We start from the raw sequence: 24,863 nt of genomic DNA on the forward strand, positions 1-24,863 counted from the left end.
GATGTACTATGATGTTCTGAATTGTTAAAAAAAAAATTGGAGAAATGGGATAAGTATATCCAAAAATATTCAAGTTTTGTCACTAATTTTTTGCACAATACTGCCCCTAGTGGTGAAAAGAAAAATTAAAATATCTTAAAAACTACTCATCATATTGTTATGGAACTTGCATGTACCCCCCATTTTCGTGGGTAAGGAATTTGATTTTAGCAATATTTTTGCAAAATATTACCACTAGAGGGCGGTAGTTCTAATTTTGAGCTATTTTTCTGTAAAAAGGCGATATTGTTGCATTTTTTGAGCTATGCTATCTGAAGAATACAATTTCATGGCTTATGCACAACAAAATTTATTCAATTGTAAAGAAACTGCATGCATGCATGCACTATATCAATACATCTAAACAGGCCATGTGAGTCTTAGTTAACGCAATTTACGCATAGGCAGTTGTACATCTTCACTGTGTTGATAAATGACGTTTTCTAAGATTTGATATCTTTCTTCGATCTTCCTCCACTGCTTGAATATAGTTTTGCAGATTTTTTTTCTTGCTTTGCTAGATGAAGAAAGTCGGATACTAGTTTTACCCCTCTCTCTGCTGAATCATTGCAGACTCTGAGTGCACTTATGATACCATTAGCAGAAGCGGGTCTGCTACTATTCGGTGAGTCCGATTCGGTGAGTCCGATTCGGTGAGTCCGATTCGGTGAGTTTCTATCCTCTAACCCCTAACCCCAAACCTCTAACCCTAAAACGGCAATGATAATTAGGCTACGGTACCCGATAATTTAAAAAAAAAATTAAAAAAATCCCCCGTTAAGAGATCGAACTCACCGAATCGGACTCACTGAAACGGGCCATTCCGAGCAGAAGCATAGCCATCACCTACTGTATTTCCCACTCTTTCGGATGTTTGGCAAGAAAAGTTGTTGAAGTTTGCAAAAGTTAAAAAAACATTTTGCTGCTGGCATTTGCATAGGAGCGCAATGACAATGAGTTATCATTAACAATGTCTGGCAGCTCTGGCTTACCATATCCATTACCAAACCTGTTTGTAACCTGGTCATGGAAACTTGCATTTAAATGCAGCAGAGTTCCAGCCAAAGCTTCGTTTTTATCCATAGTGACTTTTTTGTCCCATAGAGCTAAGCGGATCAGCTGCCCAGTTACATACCATGTGTGCCTACCTAAAGCTTTTAATTTTGTCTACTGCATCATAGCTTTAGATGTCACTTACCAGTTGCAAATCTTCTCGGGGTGCTGATGCAGCAATTGGACAGTTGAACCACCATCCATTAAATACAAAAGTCAACAAATCGCTCTAATTTTTGTATTTGTGACTTGGAAATGATTCCTTGTGGTAGAAAGTCTTGCAGCATTACTATCTTATAGCAATAGAGCTGCTTTCCCATCCACCTTGCTCGATGGACTGCACCGCAGTTCATGAAGTTGTACTGTCCACTGTTGATTCCAATGTACATTGTACACCGCCATCAGGTCTAAAAGTTCTTAGTAGTCACCCCTCTGATAATTTTGCATATCTCTCAAAATTTATAAGTGCTTCCACTTTTCTGCTTTGGGTTGTTACAAATTCTCCAAACTCTTGAGGAGCTTTGGTATGCAGTACAGCTGCAGCATGTGGGGTTGCATTGAATCCTTTGTTCCGGAATCTTTTGAATAGTTCAATGCCTGGAGATCTTGACGTTTCGACTTTCAGGGCTTCCAACACATGAGAAACTATAACTTCTCCAGTACGTTTTCTGCATGCTAGGCAGATAAGTGGTTTGTCTAGCTTTATTTGAAGAAAAATGCATGCAGCAGAGAGATGGCTTGAAAAAAGTTTTGGGTGTTGTTTTAATCTTTTTTCTTTCTGGCCATCACTATGCTGCATGCACTTCTCTTCAAATAAAGCTAGACAAATCACTTCTCTGCCTAGCATGCAGAAAACATATTGGAAAATGTGGTGCAGTCCATCTATAAGATAGTAATGCTGCAAGACTTTCTACCACAAGGAATCATTTCCAAGTCACAAATACAAAAAATAGAGCGATTTGTTGACTTTTGCACTTTTGTATTAATTTAATGGATGGTGGTTTAACTGTCCAATTGCTGCATCAGCACCCCGAGAAGATTTGCAACTGGTAAGTGACATCAAAAGCTATGATGCAGTAGACAAAATTATCAGTGTTGCTGCTTTAAAAGCTTTAGGTAGGCACACATGGTATGTAACTGGGAAGCTGATCCCCTTAGTTCTATGGGACAAAAAAGTCACTATGGATGAAAACGAAGCTTTGGCTAGAACTCTGCTGCGTTTAAATGCAAGTTTCTATGACCAGGTTTCAAATAGGTTTGGTAATGGATATGGTAAGCCAGAGCTGCCAGACATTGTTAATGATAACTCATTGTGCTCCTATGCAAATGCCAGCAGCAAAATGTTTTTTTAACTTTTGCACATTTCAATAACTTTTCTTGCCAAACACCCGAAAGAGTGGGAAATAGATGATGGCTATGCTTCTGCTAATGGTATCATAAGTGCACTCAGAGTCTGCAATGATTCAGCAGAGAGAGGGGTAAAACTAGTATCCGACTTTCTTCATCTGGCAAAGCAAGAAAAAAATCTGCAAAACCATATTCAAGTGGTGGAGGAGGATCGAAGAAAGATACTAAATCTTAGAAAACGTCATTTATCAACACAATGAAGATGCACAACTGCCTATGCGTAAATTGCGTTAACTAAGACTCACATTGCCTGTTTGGATGTATTGATATAGTACATGCATGCAGTTTCTTTACAATTGAATAAATTTTGTTGTGCATAAGCCATGAAATTGTATTCTTCAGATAGCATAGCTCAAGAAATGCAACAATATCGCCTTTTTACAGAAAAATAGCTCAAAATTAGAACTACCGCCCTCTAGTGGTAATATTTTGCAAAAATATTGCTAAAATCAAATTCCTTACTCACGAAAATGGGGGGGTGCATGCAAGTTCCATTACAATATGATGAGTAGTTTTTAAGATATTTTAAATTTTCTTTTCACCACTAGGGGCAGTATTGTGCAAAAAATTAGTGACAAAACTTGAATATTCTTGGATATGGTTATCCCATTTCTCCAATTTTTTTTAAACATTATTCAGAACATCATAGAGCATCTTTTAAATATACCCCCAATATTGCAAAACTTATACACTGCCCTCCAGTGGCAAAAAACATGAAAAAATTCAAAAAGTGGGTCTCAAAATGGCCTCGGCGGTGGAGGTAAACGTCGATGAAAATTTCAGAAACTTCATATTTGTGGTCTACTGATCTAAACACAGTACCACAAAAAAGGTAAGCCAAATCCGAGAGGGTCGGGGCGCCTGCAACACCCTAGCGCTGCTGCACAAGACCTTCTGGCAGCCTCTGGTGGAAGCCCTAGCAAACAGTGGTGCCACGCGACGTGGTGTGAACAATGGTCAAGCAGCACGTCCCCACTTCGCCAACTATTCAGATCCCCGCCCGAAAACCAGCTGGGACATGGCCTCTCTAGACTTGCCTCATCAAGGTGTAACCGTTTGCTCACTGGTGTTGGACGCTATGGTGCAGACATGTTGCGTTGGGGCTTGGCAAAGAGTGCTGCTTGTGAGTGTGGCGAAATGCAGACGGCAGCCCACATTATCAAGGATTGCCGGCTATATAGATCACCCCATGGTATGGAAGGCCTAATTTCCATCGATGACGACACCAGGCAGTGGCTAACCAACGGATGCCCTGACATATAGCGACAATACGAGAGAAGAAGAAGATAGATGGTTTTTGATAATATTGTGTCATGTGATTAATTTTGGTGTTGTGTCAGTTGCCACTTATGTTTGGTTGTTCACATCGTATGTTTGGCTATTCAATATTCATGCCAACTGCTTTTCTTATGTTGTGCAAAAATGAAAAAAAAATTTTTTTGCTCAGATTTTTATTTTGACAGTATTTTTGAATTAAATTGGGGTATGGCAATAACTTTGATACCCAACAACTCATGTCTATCTAAAGTGGTTTTTGAGTTATGGCGATTGGAGTAGGCAAAAATTTCGGAGTCACGGTGGGGGGGGTAAACGGGGGACCATGAAATTAAAAATTATTTCTAGGTTATTTTTTTCCAAAATGGAACATAATTAACTTAGGGACAGATCAAAATTCAAATAAAGGGAGCAAATGAAACACCCTAGACTGTCTGGTCTGAGCAGCTATCTCGGCGGATAAATTAAGTCTCACGGCAGACACACCAGTTTTAATGTCAATCATCATGCTTAATCACTTTATCTTGATATTTCTTCGCCATTTGAGAAGTATAGCTAATAGCTATACGTTTAGAAGGCTTTAAATTTCAGCAAAGTCACTCTGAAAGACTTTCATCAGACCAACGATGTACGCTTGAAGAGTCAAAGCGCCGTGTATCTGATTAACTTCCATCAAACTAGGTCGTGTGGCTTCTTGCGCCACAATGCTCTGAGCACGAGTCGAAAAACTTCTACACCAACGCTACTATTTTCTGCTGTGCAAAGTTTCACTAGGCTTTTTTTTGGGTTTATTTTTGCCAGTCAGGTGAGCGAAAGTGAAATTTCAAGGGTTTTTTCTTAGTTGCAGGCCTTAAAACTCGTGTTTTTTTCCGGCAGCCATTGTGGCCTACCGAGAGCTCCTTCTCGGCGGCCAAATCTGCGTGCTTGGAGGCCAAAATACAATAACGATAGCACAAGTAAATAGCATTAAACTGGCAACAATGTTAAAATGATCACTTAGCGTTGTTGAAGTCTGGGCGACGTCCTGCAATAGAATCGTTGTACCACGCATTAAATGCTTTATCGGGATTGTAATCCGGTATTGCGGGACCATCTAACGACCTTAAATTGTTTTAACTGCTCGCAGCTCAGTAAATTCAACTGCATACCGCCTTTCATAAAACCTGACCATTTATTCCGTTATGATGTCACCATTGAGGGAGTGAAGTCACTAACCCACAGCGTTCTCAACTATGAAGACACGTGTTTTACCCACGGATGTCAACTAACCTAGTTCTCCTTTTTAACAACGATTCAATGTCCGACAACATTGAATCGATATAAAAATGACAATATTGCCAGCTGATGTAAATTAGCACTTCGGATTAACACTTTGTTAAAATAAACATCGGGAATTGCAAACAAGACTTACAGCGCTGGTGATCGCAGCTGGATATATTCAATACAACAGTAGTGACTATGATGCGCTGACCTAATTCTGCGTCACTCTTTGATACTACATATTTTCGACATTTAATCCACAATCATTCTATTGTGAAATTAAATAATTGGCTAGAAGAAACCGGTGGCCAAACTTGGCCGACGAAGGAGGTAGCACCGGCGGTCATTCATGCAATACTTAGCGGCCATGGCCGCGATGGCCGCCGGCTGCTTTAAGGCTTGAGTTGTAATACCAAAACTTAACAAATTTTGCTGCATCTTGCTGTAATAGCCTACTCATATTTCTAATTTTGTAACCAACCTTTCCTTATCAATATTACACGAAGATCAAAGCCAGACATTGTGACATAAGACTTGAACTAAGTCACACAACGCACATGATTACTGATTAGTGTAGAAGTACCGGACCGGTACTCCCATCGATTCTTAGCGGAGAATTCACCTTTGTTACGATGATTCAATGTCATCAATCGTTAAAGGAAGGTAAAAATCGAAAGTTTTCCTGCTTGAATGGAAGCTAAGGGATACAGTACGGTATTCACATTTTCTAGATGTGTGCTAGAATGCTCAGGAAATTGTATTCTCGCAACAATTGTTCGTACCATGCCATGACGATTTGTATCGCTAGTTCTTGTGTTATTTCTGGCGGACAAATATGACCGATTTAGAGGGTACTTCCCGCGGACATCACATGCTGTGACGGCGGAGATGTCCGCGGTGTCTGCCGTAAATTTCAAGGCCTGCTGTTCTAATTTTGAGCTCTGTTTCGTCTCTCGGATTCCAATTAACTATGATATAGTACCGAGGTATTAGAATTTTTGGACTGTATGTATAAGAATAATTCCTGTATGAGAATTGCTCTGTTAACTGTTAAATTACAAATAGGAGTTTTGGCTTCTTTTTTCTTTTTTATGACCATTGTTTCTGTTTCCTTTTTATTTATTTTCATGCAAAATATCTTGCTTTTCGTACGCACAATATCTAAGATGTTCTGCAGTTTTACTCCGAGTCAGCTATCAAAATGGTATAGTCAGCATATCATATGTGGTTAATGTTGTTTCCTCCAATACTAATACCTCTTTCATCTGATTCAAACCACGACTTTTAAATTTGGCATCGGCAATTGCCGAGATAAATGCAAAATAATCCAACAAAATCGAATTGCGTGAGTTAAAAAAGTGCACACGTAAATTTCAATCATGCGTTATAATGGAAACTCAAACAGAAAAAAACAACTATTTTTACACCATTCAATGCCTGTAGACGTTCTATCAATGTAAAAAAAGCAGATGTCCGACAGTAATTGTTTAACTGAGGCGATTAAGTGTGTCCACAGTCCAGCATTCCAGTAGTGTGAAGTGAAAACCGTAACTCCTGACATGAGCGGTCGATAGCTATCATTAAAATCGGGTCTGCTACTATTCGGTGAGTCCGATTCGGTGAGTCCGATTCGGTTAGTTCAATTCGGTGAGTTCCTAACCTCTAACCCCAAACCCCTAACCCTTAAACGGCAATGATAATTAGGTTGCAGTACCCGATATTTAAAATAAAATTGAAAAAATCCCCCGTTAAGGGATCGGACTCACCAAATCGGACTCACCGAAATGGGCCATTCCGATTAAAAACAGTGTGCCTTGAAGAAAATATCAAAACCATTGATTTCAAACAAAATTAGGCCAGCAAAATGTACGATTAAAATTCCCCATGACGTTCTTGAAGCAAAGATACTCGTAATGTGTGAAAACTAAATCGGAAAATGATAAGACATTTCATGGTCTTGGTTGCAAACATGAATATTGTTGCTTAGTGCTTTGACGTTTTCAACATTTGCTTTGCCGATTTTCAGGCTAAAAACATTACAGAATTTAAAAAATCATGTCACGTCATAAAACATGTCGAGAAAATAAAATTGGCCCTATTTCCAGCTAAAAAGTAGGGATTAACCTATACATGAGGCAGGGTTCGATCTTAGCAGTAGTCCGCTAGCCAATGGCTAGTGAAAATTTGCGCGGACTAGTAGAAATGTTGCAGTACTAGTCCGATTGGCTAGTGAAAATATTCGCCGGTGAAAAGTTTTGGTTTACAAAATGGCGATTGGCGACGTCACTCTCACTCTGAAATACTGCAGAAATTTGCTTGCCAGAGGCAAAATTGCACGAAGAAGGCTGCAAAGTCGGTCAACTGAGCACGTGACTACTATTTTCGCTAGACACGTCACGTGGTAGGATAGTAGTGAGCACGCCAGGTCGCCAGAGTTGCCAATTTGGCTTTTTTAAAGCCAGATTTCGAGAATCTGGCTGTTTTTCAACTCGCTTGACTTATTTTTTTTTACATAAAAAAAAAGCCAAAAAAAAAGGCTTTTTCTGGCTTTTTTTCATGTTTTATCGATTTTTTGTCAAATTAATAAAAAACCAACATAATTTTGGCTTTTTTTGGCTTAATTTTATCTTTCACGACTTTTTTTAAGAAAAAAATTCGGTCTGCGTCAATTCGAGCAGTAATTTCTACGGTATATTTGGTTGTAGTGTTCGACCGAATTTCGTTATGAAGCTGAAACTAGAAAATTTTCTAGTTGCTTGTCTTTTCATTAACTAATAACTATGTTTCTGCGTTGTCGCTGAAGTCAAAGTTCAGTGGGACACTATTTGGTTGTGCACTTTTTATATGTGTATGTTTAATGAATACTAATTGGCTTTTTCAGCAGTTTTTTGCTGGCTTTTTTTAGGCTTTTTTTGTGACTAGGTCTGGCTTTTTTTGGTCCCAGCAAGCAGCAGTTAGTGAAATTAACGTTTTTTTGTTGATATATCGTGATCAAATGCTGATTCAACATTACTACAAAGTGTCTAACGCTGAGTGTTAGCTGGGTAGTTGTCGCTATTGTTAATACGTCATCAGACAAGTGAAAAGTCAGTAAACTGGTCGGACTAGTGAAAAATCGTGCGGGCTAGTGAAAACGGGGAGCAACTAGTCCGGTGGGCTAGTGAAAAAAAAAGTTAAGATCGACCCCTGTGAGGTATTGAGGTCAATCTATATTCAAGTAGGCTATAATTATATGGTATCTGTGAACACTTTATATACATAACTCATTAATATCAACAAAAATATAGTTATTTGGTTTTAAAAATGTGACATAAGTACTAAGTATTAGTGAAAAGAATTGTATCAGCATAATATCTCTAATCAAAATTCTGAAGTGTGCAAGAAAGCATTTAATGCAATGAATGCAAGAACAGTGTAAACTTACCGAATTTCTTAGGAAAGTAGAACCAAGTTTCACCAATAACACAGACATTATCATATATTACAACAAAAACTAAACTTGAAAATCTGAAAGCCAAACTTAAGCAAATATAAAAACTCGATAGAAGTTTAATTGCTTCATCTCTTCATAACATTTATATGGCTATACACTATACGGGTCTGCTACTATTCGGTGAGTCCGATTCGGTGAGTTCGATTCGGTGAGTCTGATTCGGTGAGTCTGATTCGGTGAGTTCCTAACCTCTAACCCCTAACCCTAACCCCAAACTCCTAACCCTAAAACGGCAATGATAATTAGGCTACGATACCCGATAATTTTAAAAAAAAATTGAAAAAATCCCCTGTTAAGGGATCGGACTCACCGAATCGGACTCACCGAATCAGACTCACCGAATCGGACTCACCGAAACGGGCCATTCCGACACTATACAGTATACAGATACAGTTTTTGCCTCACATCGACACAACCTTATTAAGTATAGGCATAGGATAAAGAAAGTGCAAGAAACTGAACACCAAACTACAAGCTTCGTCAATAGAAGATACAGTTAGAGTCAAAAAATGAGAAGCATTTACGAACATAACAAGCAGAGAACTTTGTTCAAGCCAGTAGCCCATGATTTTGAACAATTATGTCAGGCATTGAAACCGAAGGCGACCATCGGGGCCATGGCCGCAATTAACCTACAAAAACTGACATTTTGTCTGCCAGGGCACGCCCTTCCGTTGCCGCATTTGTCCTCCATGAAGTTCCGAGAAAATTTTACGCAAGCGGCCTTGTGAATAAAGTACTTTGTCACTTATAATCACAAAGGGTTAGAAAGCAGTCAAAGCACCCGATAAATCACAATACACACTGTCTATGCTTGAATTGTTAACAGTATTCATTGACCAAGCAGCTGATGTCTGACGATAAGCAGGATGCAAGTGACATCACAATACTCTTGATTGATGCGATATATTCAGTCTTCGAAATTAGCGTCGGCAATACAAATGCCGAGGCCACACGAGCGCTTGTAAGGTTAAGGTTAGACATTCCTCCCAGTCGTTATAGCACAGCCATAGATTTGTTCCTTAGTCAACACCCTGATGGAGCTCTACGAAAAAGAAAGAGGCGCGTGGATTGGTATCAAAGCCCGAAAGCCCCAAAACGTGGACGCTTGATTGCGAACGGCGAAGACGTTGTAGATTTACAGCCAAGCGATGAGCCTCTTGATGTGTCCGATTCCAGTGATGGCGCTCAACGTCGTGCTCCGATACAGCATCTGGTGATTCCGATTCTGACAGCTAGTTCCTTATCAAACAGACTTTGTGTTGTTCGCGGTATCGCAATTGTGCCGAAATTATGTTAGTGTATACGATACGTAAATCAAGGCAATCTTCTCGCAGGGAGCTATCAATTTGTTACCGGTAGGCTACCTGGTTGAGCAATATTTTATGATAATTCAACGTTGCTAGATTTCGAATTAATGTAAAACAAACGTAAATTTCTTATTGGGCATTGTTGTTATGCAGTATAACCCGCAGTATAACCCGGAAAATTAAATCGATCTGTGTTGACTCGAACGTTGAATCAACCCAAAATGAACTTACTTTTCCACCTGTGAGTTATTTGGGTCTGCTACTATTCGGCGAGTCCGATTCGGCGAGTCCGATTCGACTAGTCCGATTCGGCGAGTTCCCTATTCGGCGAGAGCCCTTTTCGGCGAGTGCCCTATTCGGCGAGTTTTTGAAATTTTTAAAAGGAAATTATCGGGTACCGTAGCCTAATTATAATTTCCGTTTTTACATCGTTTTAACGTCGCTAAACGTTGAAATCGTGCAGAAAGAAATAAAAATAAAATGTTTGAACTATTAAATTAAAATTCGTCACGTCAGTTCAGTTGTTTTTATTTCTGACCATCATATGAAAAACAATACACGTCAACATAGCAAAGGTAGAAGCGACAAAACGCGAACATTAAAACGTGCTTGAATTCGTCATGTCAGTTCAGTTGTTTTTCTTTCTGATCATGATATCAAAAACAATATACGTCAACATAGCAAAGGTGTAGAAAAAGGTAGAAGCGACAAAACGCGAACGTTAAAACGTGTTTGAAACCGAAGTAAGTTATTGAGTTGAAAGAAATTTGGCACGGTCGCAACACTTTTCAGAAAAATTTAAGATATGAAGGGAAAATAAAACAAAGAAAATGTTACAAAAAAAAAAAAAAAAGATTATGTTTATGTCTATAAGTTAATACTTTTGAATAGTTAAAATGATTAGTTTGGATCAACAAATGTGTGGCCTACAGCTTGGATTGAAAGAAAATTATCGGGTACCGTAGCCTAGTTATCCCAACCAGCAAAAATTTGTTCCAAGAACTCAGTTCATTTTCACATTGTAGTAACAGAATGAAAAGGCTAAACAAATGTGTGGCCTATCGTGTTAACGTCGCTAAACGTTGAAATCGTGTAGAAAAGGGAGCTTTTGCTGACTAGGATACTTTGACACTGAGAAACATTCACAGAAGCCCTACGATTTGTTCCAAGAACCCATTTAGCATAACATTTCATTTGTACATTGATTCAACGTCTGAATACATTATCTTAAAAATGCAACGTATCGTAGGGCTTCTGTGAATGTTTCTCAGTTTCAACGTATCCTAGTCAGCAAAAGCACCCTTTTCTACACGATTTCAACGTTTAGCGACGTTAAAACGATAGGCTACACATTTGGTTAGCCTTTTCATTCTGTTACTACAATGTAAAAATGAACTGTTAAGCTAACTGGGTTCTTGGAACAAATTTTTGCTGGTCGGGATAACTAGGCTACGGTAGCCTACCCGATAATTTCCTTTCAATCTAAGCTGTAGGAGTGTAGGTCACACATTTGTTGATCCAAACTAATCATTTTAACCATAGGCGCCTAAGCCGTGGGGGCCAGGCCCCCACGCATATTTCCGCGTGGGAGCAACTTTTTATGCGGCATTGATACATTAAACAATAGATGAACTAGCGATCGGCAGCAGAAAAACATTTTTGAATGCAAACCGCAACAGCTTTGCAGTAAATAATCACTAGAACGAGTAGCGATGCTACAATCCCACCCCATACAAAAAAATCTGTCATTTTTACGTTGATTTAATGTCTGCAGACGTTGAATCTATGTAAAAATGACTGATTTTGCTGCCTGTCACATAGCAAAAATCTACCATTTTGCGTCGATTCAATGTCATCAGATGTTGAATGCACCCAAAAACAACATAATTTGCTACGTTGACGCAACGTGCAATTAACTTAATGCGCTTGCAAACAGCCTCGCTGTCGCTTTCAAAAGTCGAAACCTCTGCAGAGAATTGTCGCGGCAGGGTAATTCCATTTATAATCAAACACCCCTTGTAACCACTAGTCACAGATTTTGCTTATTTTGACATATTTTATACATACTAAAAAATGATGAAAATAGCAAAAAAAAATTTTGAAATATCTTCATTGGGGGCCGAGATAGAGCACTTTGAATTTTCGGCAACTAGTAGGATTTTGGGAGCTGAGCACAGCCATTTTTTCATTTTGCGCCTTCATTTTTTGGCAATAACTCTTTACCTTGAACGATTTTCATAATGAAAACATGCATTTTACCAATTTAAGGCCCAAGGAATTCATTTTTGCACTTTAAATTATGCCAAGATGAACATTTCAAATGGTAATTTAGGTTTAAAGTTTTTCTTATTTTATTTTTGATATGCTAACTTTGGGGGAATATTTCGGAGCAGTGGGAAAAAGGTGCAAAAAAATATTTTTTTTCTTTAAACAAAGCAATTGAAGTATAATACTTTTACTAAATTTGGTTGATGTAAGTTTTGCATAAACCAAAATAATCAACTTAGAAAACACCAGTAATTTAATTAAAATTGTTATGAAGAAATGGCTATAAAGTTAAAACATAGGACTTAGAGCACATCAAATGCTCTTTGAACATCTTTTGCAAGTGTATTTGAGGACAGTGTATCCCTATTGCCTTAGTTCTGCTCTATTTTATTCCTTTGTCTTAATCTAGAACAGAATGAAACACTCAGTAAACTTATGTACCATAAACATTGTAAGAGATCTCAATAACAACAACACAAACAGAAATCACTTCATCAACTTTTAAGGTTGGATGCATCAATAGCAGTTTTTTAAGCGGTTGATTAAGCCAATTTTCTGATTGGGTAATTAAGAATCAGTTTTCACAGTACACAAGTATCTACACAAGGTCATTGAAAGTTTGTTCAATTTTCTTCAAGTCTTCTTTTCTGATTACATAGTTGCGTCCACGTATTGTTACAGGGCTAGGAGGTGAAACAACACATAAAATATGTTCAGAAGGAACACAGCAGATATCATCCCTCGGCCAATAGAAATATTGAGATGGTCCATGAGGTGCCATGAACTTGATGTTGACATCTCCTTCGTCCCTAAAAACTTCTTGCACCATGCCAATCCACCAATATAAATCGTATGTGCAATTGTGCATGCAACATAGTCAAAGAGAGGCAGTAGTTTCAAAGAATTTGTGTATTCCAGTAAATTCTTTATCATCACTAATCCTTTTAAATGCAATACTGTGAGAAGATTTTGGTTCAAAATAATGAAAATTTGAACGTGTGCCATGTACAGTGGAGCCTTGAACATACCTTTCTACTGTGTCGAATTCTTTGAAGTTCATTGCTTTGAATGTCAAAAAACTGTATGCCTTTTATGTACTCTTTACAGAATTTCATTAATGCATCAAAATCAAGAGTTTGGTTTGTGTAAGGTCTTTGAAAACTTGCTCTAGTGCAGTGCTCCGCAACCGGTGTGCCGCGGCACACCACTGTGCCGCGAGGCGATGCTAGGTGTGCCGCGGGATAATTATTATCAGAACATACTTTTAAAAAGAAAGAAGTTGTTATGTTTTAAAAATTCGCGCTTTACCACTGCAAGACAACTCAAACTTTAGAAAACCTCCCACAGTGCGTTTATGATATTTTTGCCTCACAATTGAAGTTTTCGCAATGGAAAGGCTGCCCTAGTTTTAAAAAAGGCTTGTTAACGCGGTTAGTGTGTTTTTAGAAGCCAGGCTAGGTCATTTCAAATTGTCAGTCAGCAGTGTTTAATAAAAAATTTCGTAGCCTTTAAAGCACAGTTGTTAAGTGTAGTACGTTTTGTCAATGGCGACTCCATAACAAACGAGTATTTATTTTGCAAAGAACGAACGACTGGCCAGGAACTTTTTAGAGTGACCAACGAGTTTTTCATAATCCATGGTATCCATCAGAATAACTGCATCAACGTTTGCACAAATGGTGCTTCAGCAATGGTGGGCGAAGGAAAAGGTTCTGCTGCATGGGTAAAACGTCAAAATCCAGCCATTCAACTTACGCATTGCTGCTTAGTGCTTACATAAGGAAGCCTTGATGAAATTTGCCTACGGAGCTGACAGAAACAATGAACGACTGCATCCAAATTGTTAACTTTATTAAAGCAAGAGCTTTGAATTCAAGAATTTTTTGATTGCTATGCGAAGAAATGGGATCAGAACACCAATCACTGCTATTTTACACTTCTGTGCGTTGACTTTCTCGGGGAAAAGGTCTCGCAAGACTCTTCGAGCTACGGCATGAAATATGCCAATTCTTATCAAATCAGAACAACTATAATTTGTATCATTTGTATAAACATCTTGGAGATAATCATTGGGTTGCCAAACGTGCATGCATGGCCGACATATTTGAATACTTGAATGAACTCAGTATCAAAATGCAAGGTAAAGGTGAAAACATACTGACATGTTCTGACAAGATGAGAGGATTTAAAGAGAAAACAGTATATACTCTGGAAAAACAAGTTTAGAAGATCACTGAAAATGTTTTCCAGAAGCAACCTAAATAGTATCGATAAAGAAGTGGTGTTTGATTTAGCCAAAGATCACTTAACTTTGTTAGCCTACATGAGAAATATGACCATTATTTTTTCACAATTAACACGGAACATACGATTGGATCCGAAATCCTTTTGCGGCTAATGCTGAAATATCAACGCAAGACTTGACTTTGCTTGTTAGAGAAAACTTTCTTGAACTACAAAATGACAGAACTTTGAGATTAAAATTCAACGATGTTCCACTTGATGAGTTTTGGATTTCTACTGAAGAAGCAGGCTGCTATTAAAATTCTGCTCCAGTTTTGCACCACTTATTTGTGTGAACAAAGTTTTTCTACTTTGGTATTGATCAAAAACGATAAAAGATCCGGCAAGAAATTGATGGTGAACTTTGAGTTGTTCTTTCAAATATTGAGCCAAACATACAGCGACTGTGCTCATTGAAACAAGCGTAAATATCTCATTAAAATAAATTATAGTTTTTTTTTACATTTTGAAAATGTGTCGGCCGAATTGTGCCGCACAGTTTTAAAGAATTTTTAAGTGTGCCGTGAGTAAATAAAGGTTGCGGAGCACTGCTCTAGTGGCCAATCGTTTCACTGTGCCTCCTATTCCATCACAAGGAGACTTACCATGACTGGTGGCAAAAAAAGTCCAGGAGCAATCCATTCCAAAATCAGTTTTATGATACCGTAACAAAGGTTAAGCAGGTTTTTGTAGTTTTTGTACTGAGCTGCACATCCATCAGCAAAATATTCGATTTTCTTTATTTTTTCGTTTAGTTGAAGGCGTACAAAAGTTGTAATTTGTTGAAAAATTTTGTTGACAATTCAGAAATGCTGTATCATGGCACAAATCATCTGAAATAAAACACATGGATTGTTGGATCCGGCCACCCTCGGTAATGGGGACATCACCGGATTAAGACTGGACTACTACTACAGTAGAATTCGCCAATAACGGCTTCGTTTATAACATCAATTCGCCTATTACGGCACATTTCGCACGGTCCCGGCAGAATTTCTATCTTTTACATACATTGTAGTTCGGCTATAACAGCATCGCCTATAACGTCAATTCGCATGTAACAGCACACTTTATTGGTCCCCAGACGTCTTTTGTTCGTTTATAACGTCACTTTAAGCCATCACCTTCACCACGAACGGTCAGTCTTTTTATCCAGTTAGCGCTGCTGCTTGCAAAATGTCTTCCCTTTATTTCGCTACGTCGTTCTCAGCAGGGACTTTAACTAAATTAACTTTTTTCCCGCGTGAAAAACTATCACAAGTAAAAAGCAGCTCTACAGCTGACCTTTAACCAACTCAAAGCAACAGTTGTACAATGCACGTGCAGTACTGCATAAACTAATTAACTTTTTTTTTCCGCGTGAAAACTATCACGTGTAAAAAGCAGGTCTACAGCTGCTGTGTCAAATCCGTGTCAAAACCGAAACAGCTCAAGATCAATGCCTTTTTTGTTAATAAACAATGAACTTTTCTACTACTGTATGTAACCAGCTGTATTGCGCAAATTTTCTGTACCTTTCGCTGTAGGTAGGGGTATTCCATTTATAATCATCAGATTTTTTCAAATTTTGTAACCACTAGTCACAGATTTTTCTTATTTTGACATATTTTATACATACTAAAAAATGATGACAATAGCAAAAAAAATTTTTGAAATATCTTTATTGGGGGCCGGGGTCTGCTACTATTCGGCGAGTCCGATTCGGCGAGTCCGATTCGACTAGTCCGATTCGGCGAGTTCCCTATTCGGCGAGAGCCTTTTTCGGCGAGTGCCCTATTCGGCAAGTTTTTGAAATTTTTGAAAGGAAATTATCTGGTACCGTAGCCTAATTATAATTGCCGTTTTTACATAGTTTTAACGTCGCTAAACGTTGAAATTGTGCAGAAAGGAATAAAAATAAAATGTTTGAACTATTAAATTAAAATTCGTCATGTCAGTTCAGTTGTTTTTATTTCTGACCATCATATGAAAAACAATACACGTCAACATAGCAAAGGTGTAAAAAAGGTAGAAGCGACAAAACGCGAACGTTAAAACGTGCTTGTGACCGAAGTAAGTTATTGAGTTGAAAGAAACATACGCGCCGACTTCAGGGGGGGCCGGCGCCCCCCGTAAATTTATGGTTGAGGGGCAACAAAAATGGTGATGACAAGTGGTGTTTCAAATATAAAACACTTCGCGAAGGAGATTTAGATAATTTAAACGGACTTAAAGAATGCCGAAAGCAAGAAAAGCCTACGTTGCTCTTGCCCGCAAAACAGCAGCTCGCATGGCTATCTCATACGGTATGGAAATTTCAAAGTAGATGGTAGAGTACTGCTGGAATAGTCACGTAACTATTCACTGCAATATTAAGTAAACCAGCAAAAAAGAAAAGGTGTTTAATGGTCTTGGTCGCAGATATTGCCTGCATTAACGACGTTTCTTACCGCTATTATCACCTAGCTAAACTGACATCATTGTTTTAGGCGGCCGCTAAGGTTTGACATCGACTTTAACGATCATGGAATGTTACGTAATAATAAGAACGATTATATCCTACACGCAAAAATAAAAAAATGATCTCTTTCTGTTTTGTCTCGTGAGCTTTGCATATTGCTCAACAAGTGCATAAAGTTTAGAATTGACAAGAAATCATTGAATTTGAAAATTAAGTTTGAATCACTGCAAATAAACGTATTCAAAACTTTCACTTAAGCCGACGCGATTTCACAATCCGTAATCTACGTCGACAATGATTTTTAGTGCGTTCATTTTGAAAATTGCTGAGCTGGAGACAACAGCTTGTCCCGTGTTAGTTGAACTTGTCTTTTTGAGGTGAAAATCACTTGCGAACATCTCGACCTTTACTCGAGTATAGCCTACTGTATTCAATAAAAGACTATAAAGACTTTCGATAAAAAACAGAAGAGAAAACACTTCGCCGTTGTCAACGCTTTGAAAGTACGTAATTAGCGAAACGAGGTTAATAAAACTGATACCGGGTTTTCACTCTGCTTGAGATCATGATTTTTTGCGTTTTATTTCGATAACTTCACTGTCTTGATCGTTGTTGTTCACTCGCACGAAAAGGAAATGAATCGACTTGTTTTCCAACAGTTCCAATTATGAGCTAACAATATCAAAATTTTTACGACTAGGCGTACTGCATGCGTAAAACTAATCCTTTCAAGCAGCGGTTCTAATAAATTCGGTTTGCGACCTATTTGTTAATATAAACACGACACTAAGCTTAATCAAAGACTATTTTAATTGAGTAAATAGCGCTATGGTTATGACGTTATCACCTTTCTCGCCCCCCAAGGTTTTTTGAAAAGTCGGCGCCTATGGAAAGAAATTTGGCACGGTCGCAACACCTTCAGAAAAATTTAAGATATGAAGGGAAAATGTTAAAATTTAAGATATAAAACAAAGAAAATGTTACAAAAAAAAATAAAATAAATCATGTTTATGTCTGTAAGTTAGCACTTTTGAATAGTTAAAATGATTAGTTTGGATCAACAAATGTGTGGCCTACAGCTTGGATTTAAAAGAAATTATCGGGTACCGTAGCCCAGTTATCCCAACCAGCAAAAATTTCCGTTTTTACATCGTTTTAACGTCGCTAAATGTTGAAATCGTGTAGAAAAGAGAACTTTGCTGACTAGGATACGTTGAAGCTGAGAAACATTCACAGAAGCCCTTCGAATTGTTCCAAGAACCCATTTAGCATAACATTTCATTTGTACATTGATTCAACGTCTGAATACATTATCTTAAAAATGCAACGTATCGTAGGGCTTCTGTGAATGTTTTTCAGTTTCAACGTATCCTAGTCAGCAAAGTTCTCTTTTCTACAGGATTTCAACGTTTAGCGACGTTAAAACGATAGGCCACACATTTGGTTAGCCTTTTCATTCTGTTACTACAATGGGTTCTCATTTGTTGATCCAAACTAATCATTTTAACTATTCAAAAGTACTAACTTATACACATAAGCATGATTTTTTTTGTAACATTTTCTTAGTTTTATTTTCCCTTCATATCTTAAATTTTTCTGAAGGTGTTGCGACCGTGCCAAATTTCTTTCAACTCAATAACTTACTTCGGTCACAAGCACGTTTTAACGTTCGCGTTTTGTCGCTTCTACCTTTTTCTACACCTTTGCTATGTCGACGTGTATTGTTTTTGATATGATGGTCAAAAATAAAAACAACTGAACTGACATTCTGACGAATTTTAATTTAATAATTCAAACATTTTATTTTTATTCCTTTTTGCACGATTGCAACGTTTAGCGACGTTAAAACTATGTAAAAACGGCAATTGTAATTAGGCTACGGTACCCGATAATTTCCTTTTAAAAATTTCAAAAACTCGCCGAATAGGGCACTCGCCGAAAAAGGCTCTCGCCGAATAGGGAACTCGCTGAATCGGACTAGTCGAATCGGACTCGTCGAATCGGACTCGCCGAAACGGGCCATTCCGGGGGGCCGAGATAGAGCACTTTGAATTTTCGGCAACTAGTAGGATTTTGGGAGCTGAGCACAGCCATTTTTTCATTTTGCGCCTTCATTTTTTGGCAATAGCTCTTTACCTTGAACGATTTTCATAATGAAAACATGCATTTTACCAATTTAAGACCCAAGGAATTCATTTTTGCACTTTAAATTATGCTAGGATGAACATTTCAAATGGTAATTTAGGTTTAAAGTTTTTCTTATTTTATTTTTGATACGCTAACTTTGGGGGAATATTTCGGAGCGTTGGGAAAAAGGTGCAAAAAAAACTTTTTTTTCTTTAAACAAAGCAATTGAAGTATAATACTTTTACTAAATTTGGTTGATGTAAGTTTTGCATAAACCAAAATATTCAACTTAGAAAATATCAACCCATATGATCAAAAAAATGAATATAATTGAAACATAACTGATGCTTTGTCACAATATTTGTAGGGTTCCGCCATATTATCGTGCGTTTCTTTATGAATTTTTGATGTGTCAAATTACCAATGTTTTATTAGTCAGCTGATATCACACAGCTAGTCTGATCAAAATTTTGTGACACTTGTGCCCTAAATGGTGTATTAACGTCTCACGTAGTGGTACACACTCAGTGGTACACACTCAGTCTGTGTGTGTACACAACACAAGAACACTATCTTACTATGTAATACTACTAATATGACTCAAAATTACAAAGATTTTATGTCCATGATTGTATGTAACACTGAAAATAAGATGTGCAATGTGCATGGTGCATAGATGTGAAAGTTGTCCTGGAAGAGAAGTTTTACACCAATTTTTAACAGAAAAGCCAGCAGGTGAATCTGAAGATGACATTGTTTATACACAATGGCAGTCCACTGATCGATCAACTCTAAAAACCTTAGTTTCTTCATCATCTTTCACAGACATTCTAACACAAGCAGTGGACAAGCTTACAGCACACTCTTTCATAGCTAAGTATCTGTCAGAACGCAAACAAACACTAAACTTTGAAAGCTGTACATTGCTATTTTGGATTTTGCAGAAAATTACAAGTTTGTTGTTCAAGATGAAGTGCAATCATTCCACTGAAATCAAAGTCAATGCTCAATACATCCAGTGGCATTTCATTACAAGAATTCTGAAGATAAATTTGTCCAACAGTAGTATTAGTAGTAGTAGTCCAGTTTTAATCCGGTGATGTCCCCATTACCGAGGGTGGCCGGATCCAACAATCCATGTGTTTTATTTCAGATGATTTGTGCCATGATACAGCATGATTTGTCTACAAAGTTTTTTAACAAATTACAACTTTTGTACATCTTCAACTAAACGAAAAAATAAAGAAAATCGAATATTTTGCTGATGGATGTGCATTGTGCAGCTCAGTACAAAAACTACAAAAACCTGCTTAACCTTTGTTACGGTATCATAAAACTGATTTTGGAATGGATTGCTCCTGGACTTTTTTTGCCACCAGTCATGGTAAGTCTCCTTGTGATGGAATAGGAGGCACAGTGAAACGATTGGCCACTAGAGCAAGTTTTCAAAGACCTTACACAAACCAAATTCTCGATTTTGATGCATTAATGAAATTCTGTAAAGAGTACATAAAAGGCATACAGTTTATTGACATTCAAAGCAATGAACTTCAAAGAATTCGACACAATAGAAAGGTATGTTCAAGGCTCCACTGTACATTGCACACAATCTTTTCATTATTTTGAACCAAAGTCTTCTCACAGTATTGCATGTAAAAGGATTAGTGATGATAAAGAATTTACTGGAATACACAAAATCTTTGAAACTATTGCCTCTCTTTGGCTATGTTGCATTCACATATGATTTATATTGGTGGCTTGGCATGGTGCAAGAAGTTTTTAGGGACGAAGGAGATGTCAACATCAAGTTCATGGCACCTCATGGACCATCTCAATATTTCTATTGGCCGAGGGATGATTTCTGCTGTGTTCCTTCTGAGCATATTTTATGTGTTGTTTCACCTCCTAGCCCTGTAACAATATCTGGACGCAACTATGTAATCAAAAAAGAAGACTTGAAGAAAATTGAACAAACCTTTAATGACCTTTTGTAGAATGTAGAATTGTAGATAGTACTTATGTAAAACTGTGAAAACTGATTCTTAATTACCCAATCAGAAAATTGGCTTAATCAACCACTTTAAAAAACTGCTATTGATGCATCCAACCTTAAAAGTTGAAGTGATTTCTGTTTGTGTTGTTTGTATTGAGATCTCTTACAATGTTTGTTTATGGTATGGTACATATAAGTTTACTGAGTTTGTCATTCTATTCTAGTTTAAGACAAAGGAATAAAATAAAGCAGAACTAAGGCAATAGGGATACACTGTCCTCAAATACACTTGCAAAAGATGTTCAAAGAGCATTTGATGTGCTCTAAGTCCTATGTTTTAACTTTATAGCCATTTCTTCATAACAATTTTAGTTAAATTACTGGTATTTTCTAAGTTGATTATTTTGGTTTATGCAAAACTTACATCAACCAAATTTGGTAAAAGTATTATACTTCAATTGCTTTGTTCAAAAAAAAAAAAATTTTTTTTGCACCTTTTTCTCAACGCTCCGAAATATTCCCCCAAAGTTAGCGTATCAAAAATAAAATAAGAAAAACTTTAAACCTAAATTACCATTTGAAATGTTCATCTTGGCATAATTTAAAGTGCAAAAATGAATTCCTTGGGTTTTAAATTGGTAAAATGCATGTTTTCATTATGAAAATCGTTCAAGGTAAAGAGCTATTGCCAAAAAATGAAGGCGCAAAATGAAAAAATGGCTGTGCTCAGCTCCCAAAATCCTACTAGTGGCCGAAAATTCAAAGTGCTCTATCTCGGCCCCCAATGAAGATATTTCAAAATTTTTTTTTGCTATTTTCATCATTTTTTAGTATGTATAAAATATGTCAAAATAAGCAAAATCTGTGACTAGTGGTTACAAAATTTGAAAAAATCTGATGATTATAAATGGAATGCCCCAGCAGTGAATCCGTTGCTGTGAAAATGAACTTGAAGTCTCGGCCCGAGGTTACCACTAACCAACGTAACAAGGGCTGGTACAAACCGCACTGCCCACAGTCGCACAAGCGGCATAATCAACACAACAACGGACTCGCGCAAACTGCATGGCGCACACACGTCCATTGCCATAGAAACCCGATCAAAGGCGGGGAATATGCGCATCTTTTGTTTCATCTGCAACACGAAAACGAGCGTATTACAGCGAATTGAAACTTGAAAGCTGGTCAGCCATAAGTTGCGATATTGTAGTGAAAAGGGAGCAATGTCAAGTCGAAAACTTAATCAAACGTCTCTCTGTAACTATTTTTTAAGGGCTGTTTACGGATGTCAGCAACTTTTAAATTTATTAAAGGTGACGTGTTTCATCAGACCAACGACGTGCGCTTGAAGAGTCAAAGCGCCGCGTAGCTGCTTAATACGCCGCATAACTAATTAACTTCCACCGAACGAGGTCGTGTGGCTTCTTGCGTCACAATGCTCTGGACACGAGTTGAAAAACTTCTACACTAACGCTACTATTTTCTGTTGTGCAAAGTTTCACTAGGCTTTTTTCTTTAGGTTTATTTTTGCGAGTCATATGAGCGAAAGTGAATTTTCCCTGGGCCTTTTCTTTCTTACTGTAATACCAAAACTAAACAAATTTTGCTGCATCTTGCTGTAATAGCCTACTCGTATAATCTAATTTTGTAACCAACCTTGCCTTATCAATATTACTCGGAGATCAAGGCCAGACATTGTGACGTAAAACTTGAACTAAGTTGCTCGTGATTAGTGTGATAGTACCGGTACTCTCATCGGTTCTTAGCGAATAATTCACCTTTGTTACGCTGATTCAATGTCACCAATCGTTGAAGCAACGTAAAAATCGAAAGTTTTCCTGCTTGAATGAATGCTAAAGGATACAGTATTAACATTTTCTAGATGCGCGTTAGAATGCGCGGGAAATTATATATTGGCAACCAGCGGCGCAACTAGAAAAAATCAAAGGGGGTCGGCAACGAGAGAGAAATCTAACAATTATTTGTAGAAGTGGATATATCACAGTTAGATTGTTAGAATATTAGCCCAGTGTAAATTGACAGCGCAATGATCCAATTCTGTGACGTGCGAAGCGACCTTTTTCGCTCTGTTTGCGCTTACTAAGCTACTCACTCTCAAAAAAAGTTTTCCGCGCTTTCGAAAGTAAACAGCAAATTGTTTGCTCTCCAGACCCACATTTAAAAAAAGTACTCCACACAAGCTTAGGGCCTGGATACACGTCAAGTTTGACAAGTTTGTAAAGAAAGTTTAATTGCCGTCTTTTTGATACCAAATTGTAAAATTGGTGTAAGAATGTGTGAAGTTGCGACCATACGAAGATTACAAATCAGACTAGCCTAAAGCCAGCTGCAGTTTCGTTTTGTGGGTTAATAAGGTTGCATCCTCAGTATAGGGATGCCCAAAGTAGAATTTCGAATCCTTGAGATTCGAATACATCCAGAATCGAATCTAAAAACCGCTTTTTTATCGGGTAATTGGATTCAGAAATAATACGGAAAAACGAAAAAATTATCAAAAAAATTGTTTGAAAAAATGCTCCGCCGTCCCCAAAACGCCTGCAAGTCACATGCGTCGTGCATGCCAATCCGTTTCTGCATGTGATTAACAGAGGTCCCTTACGTGTGTGTGCGCGCGTGTGTTGTTTTGAGAGAACAAAGGCAAGAAGAAGAAAACGATTGAACTTGAGAATGTGAACTTGTTAAAATGATGGCTTTGTAAAGCTTCTTTTTCATGCCGTTGTAAGCGTAAAGCTGAGCCGGTTTCCCGCACTTCAAGTTTTACTACCCTGGAAAGACAGCCATTTTGTTTTTATGACATCATATTGCGTGAATAAATGACGGTCTGTTAATATTTTGTATTGCGGTTTATGCGACTTGAGCGTGAAACAAGTTTGGTATGCATAGAACGTAGCTTGAACTGACACACGTTAAGTAGTGCGTAAGTCTCAGTCTAGTTACCTCTTCTTGAAGTTGCAAATCTTAAAGGGGGCTGTCATGCCGACCAGACATCCCCCCTAGTTGCGCCCCTGTTGGCAACAATTGTTCGTGCTATGCAATGACGATTTCTACCGCTATTTCTCGGCGGACAAATATGACCGATCTAGATGGTATTTCCCGCGGACATCACATGCTATGACGGCGGACATGACCGCCGTGTCCGCCGTGAATTTCGAGGCCTGTGTATAAAATATGTCAAAATAAGCAAAATCTGTGACTAGTGGTTACAAGGGGTGTTTGATTATAAATGGAATGCCCCTGTAGGTTATTTTTTTTTAAACAATTTCTTTGTTTACTGTATTTTCTGCGTGCCTTTTGTCAGTTTGGTGGTACACAGTAACCCTGATTGGATTATACACTTCTTTCTTTAATCAAAAGACAGTTGTAGAATAGTTTGCGGTAGTTCGTCTATGACGTCAATTCGGCTATAACGTCAGTTTTTGCAAATCCCCTAGAGGTGCCGTTATAGGCGAATTCTACTATACTACTGTTGAACATTGAAGTTATCTTCAGAATTCTTGCAATAAAATACCACTAGATGTTTTGAGCATTGACTTTGCTTCCAGTGGAATGATTGCACTTCATCTTGAACAACAAACTTGTAATTTTCTGCAATATCTAAAATAGCAATGTACAGCTTTCAAAGTTTAGTGTTTGTTTGCGTTCTGACAGATACTTAGCTTGGCACTTAGCTATGAAAGAGTGTGCTGTAAGCTTGTCCACTGCTTGTGTTACATGTCTGTGATAGATGATGAAGAAACTAAGGTTTTTAGAGTTGATCGATCAGTGGACTGCCATTGTGTATACACAATGTCATCTTCAGATTCACCTGCTAGCTTTTCTGTTAAAAATTGGTGTAAAACTTCTCTTCCAGGACAACTTTCACATCTATGCACCATGCACATTGCACATCTTATT

At 37.8% G+C, this 24,863-nt stretch overlaps 1 protein-coding gene across 1 annotated transcript in view; it reads right to left on the bottom strand.

The window, feature by feature from the left end:
* The window catches only part of LOC145774027 (succinate dehydrogenase [ubiquinone] flavoprotein subunit, mitochondrial-like), a 134,603-nt gene extending 126,050 nt beyond the window's left edge, over positions 1-8,553 (bottom strand). The window contains exon 1 of the mRNA XM_082585160.1: positions 8,459-8,553. Within this exon, the coding sequence (XP_082441286.1) occupies positions 8,459-8,512 (54 nt within the window). The 5' untranslated portion in view covers positions 8,513-8,553. The remainder of the gene's footprint in view (positions 1-8,458) is intronic.
* Positions 8,554-24,863: the final 16,310 nt, after the last annotated feature.

This window comes from Aplidium turbinatum, chromosome 7 (assembly GCF_918807975.1).
Source record: "Aplidium turbinatum chromosome 7, kaAplTurb1.1, whole genome shotgun sequence".
In the NCBI taxonomy this organism is placed as follows: Eukaryota; Metazoa; Chordata; class Ascidiacea; order Aplousobranchia; family Polyclinidae; genus Aplidium; species Aplidium turbinatum.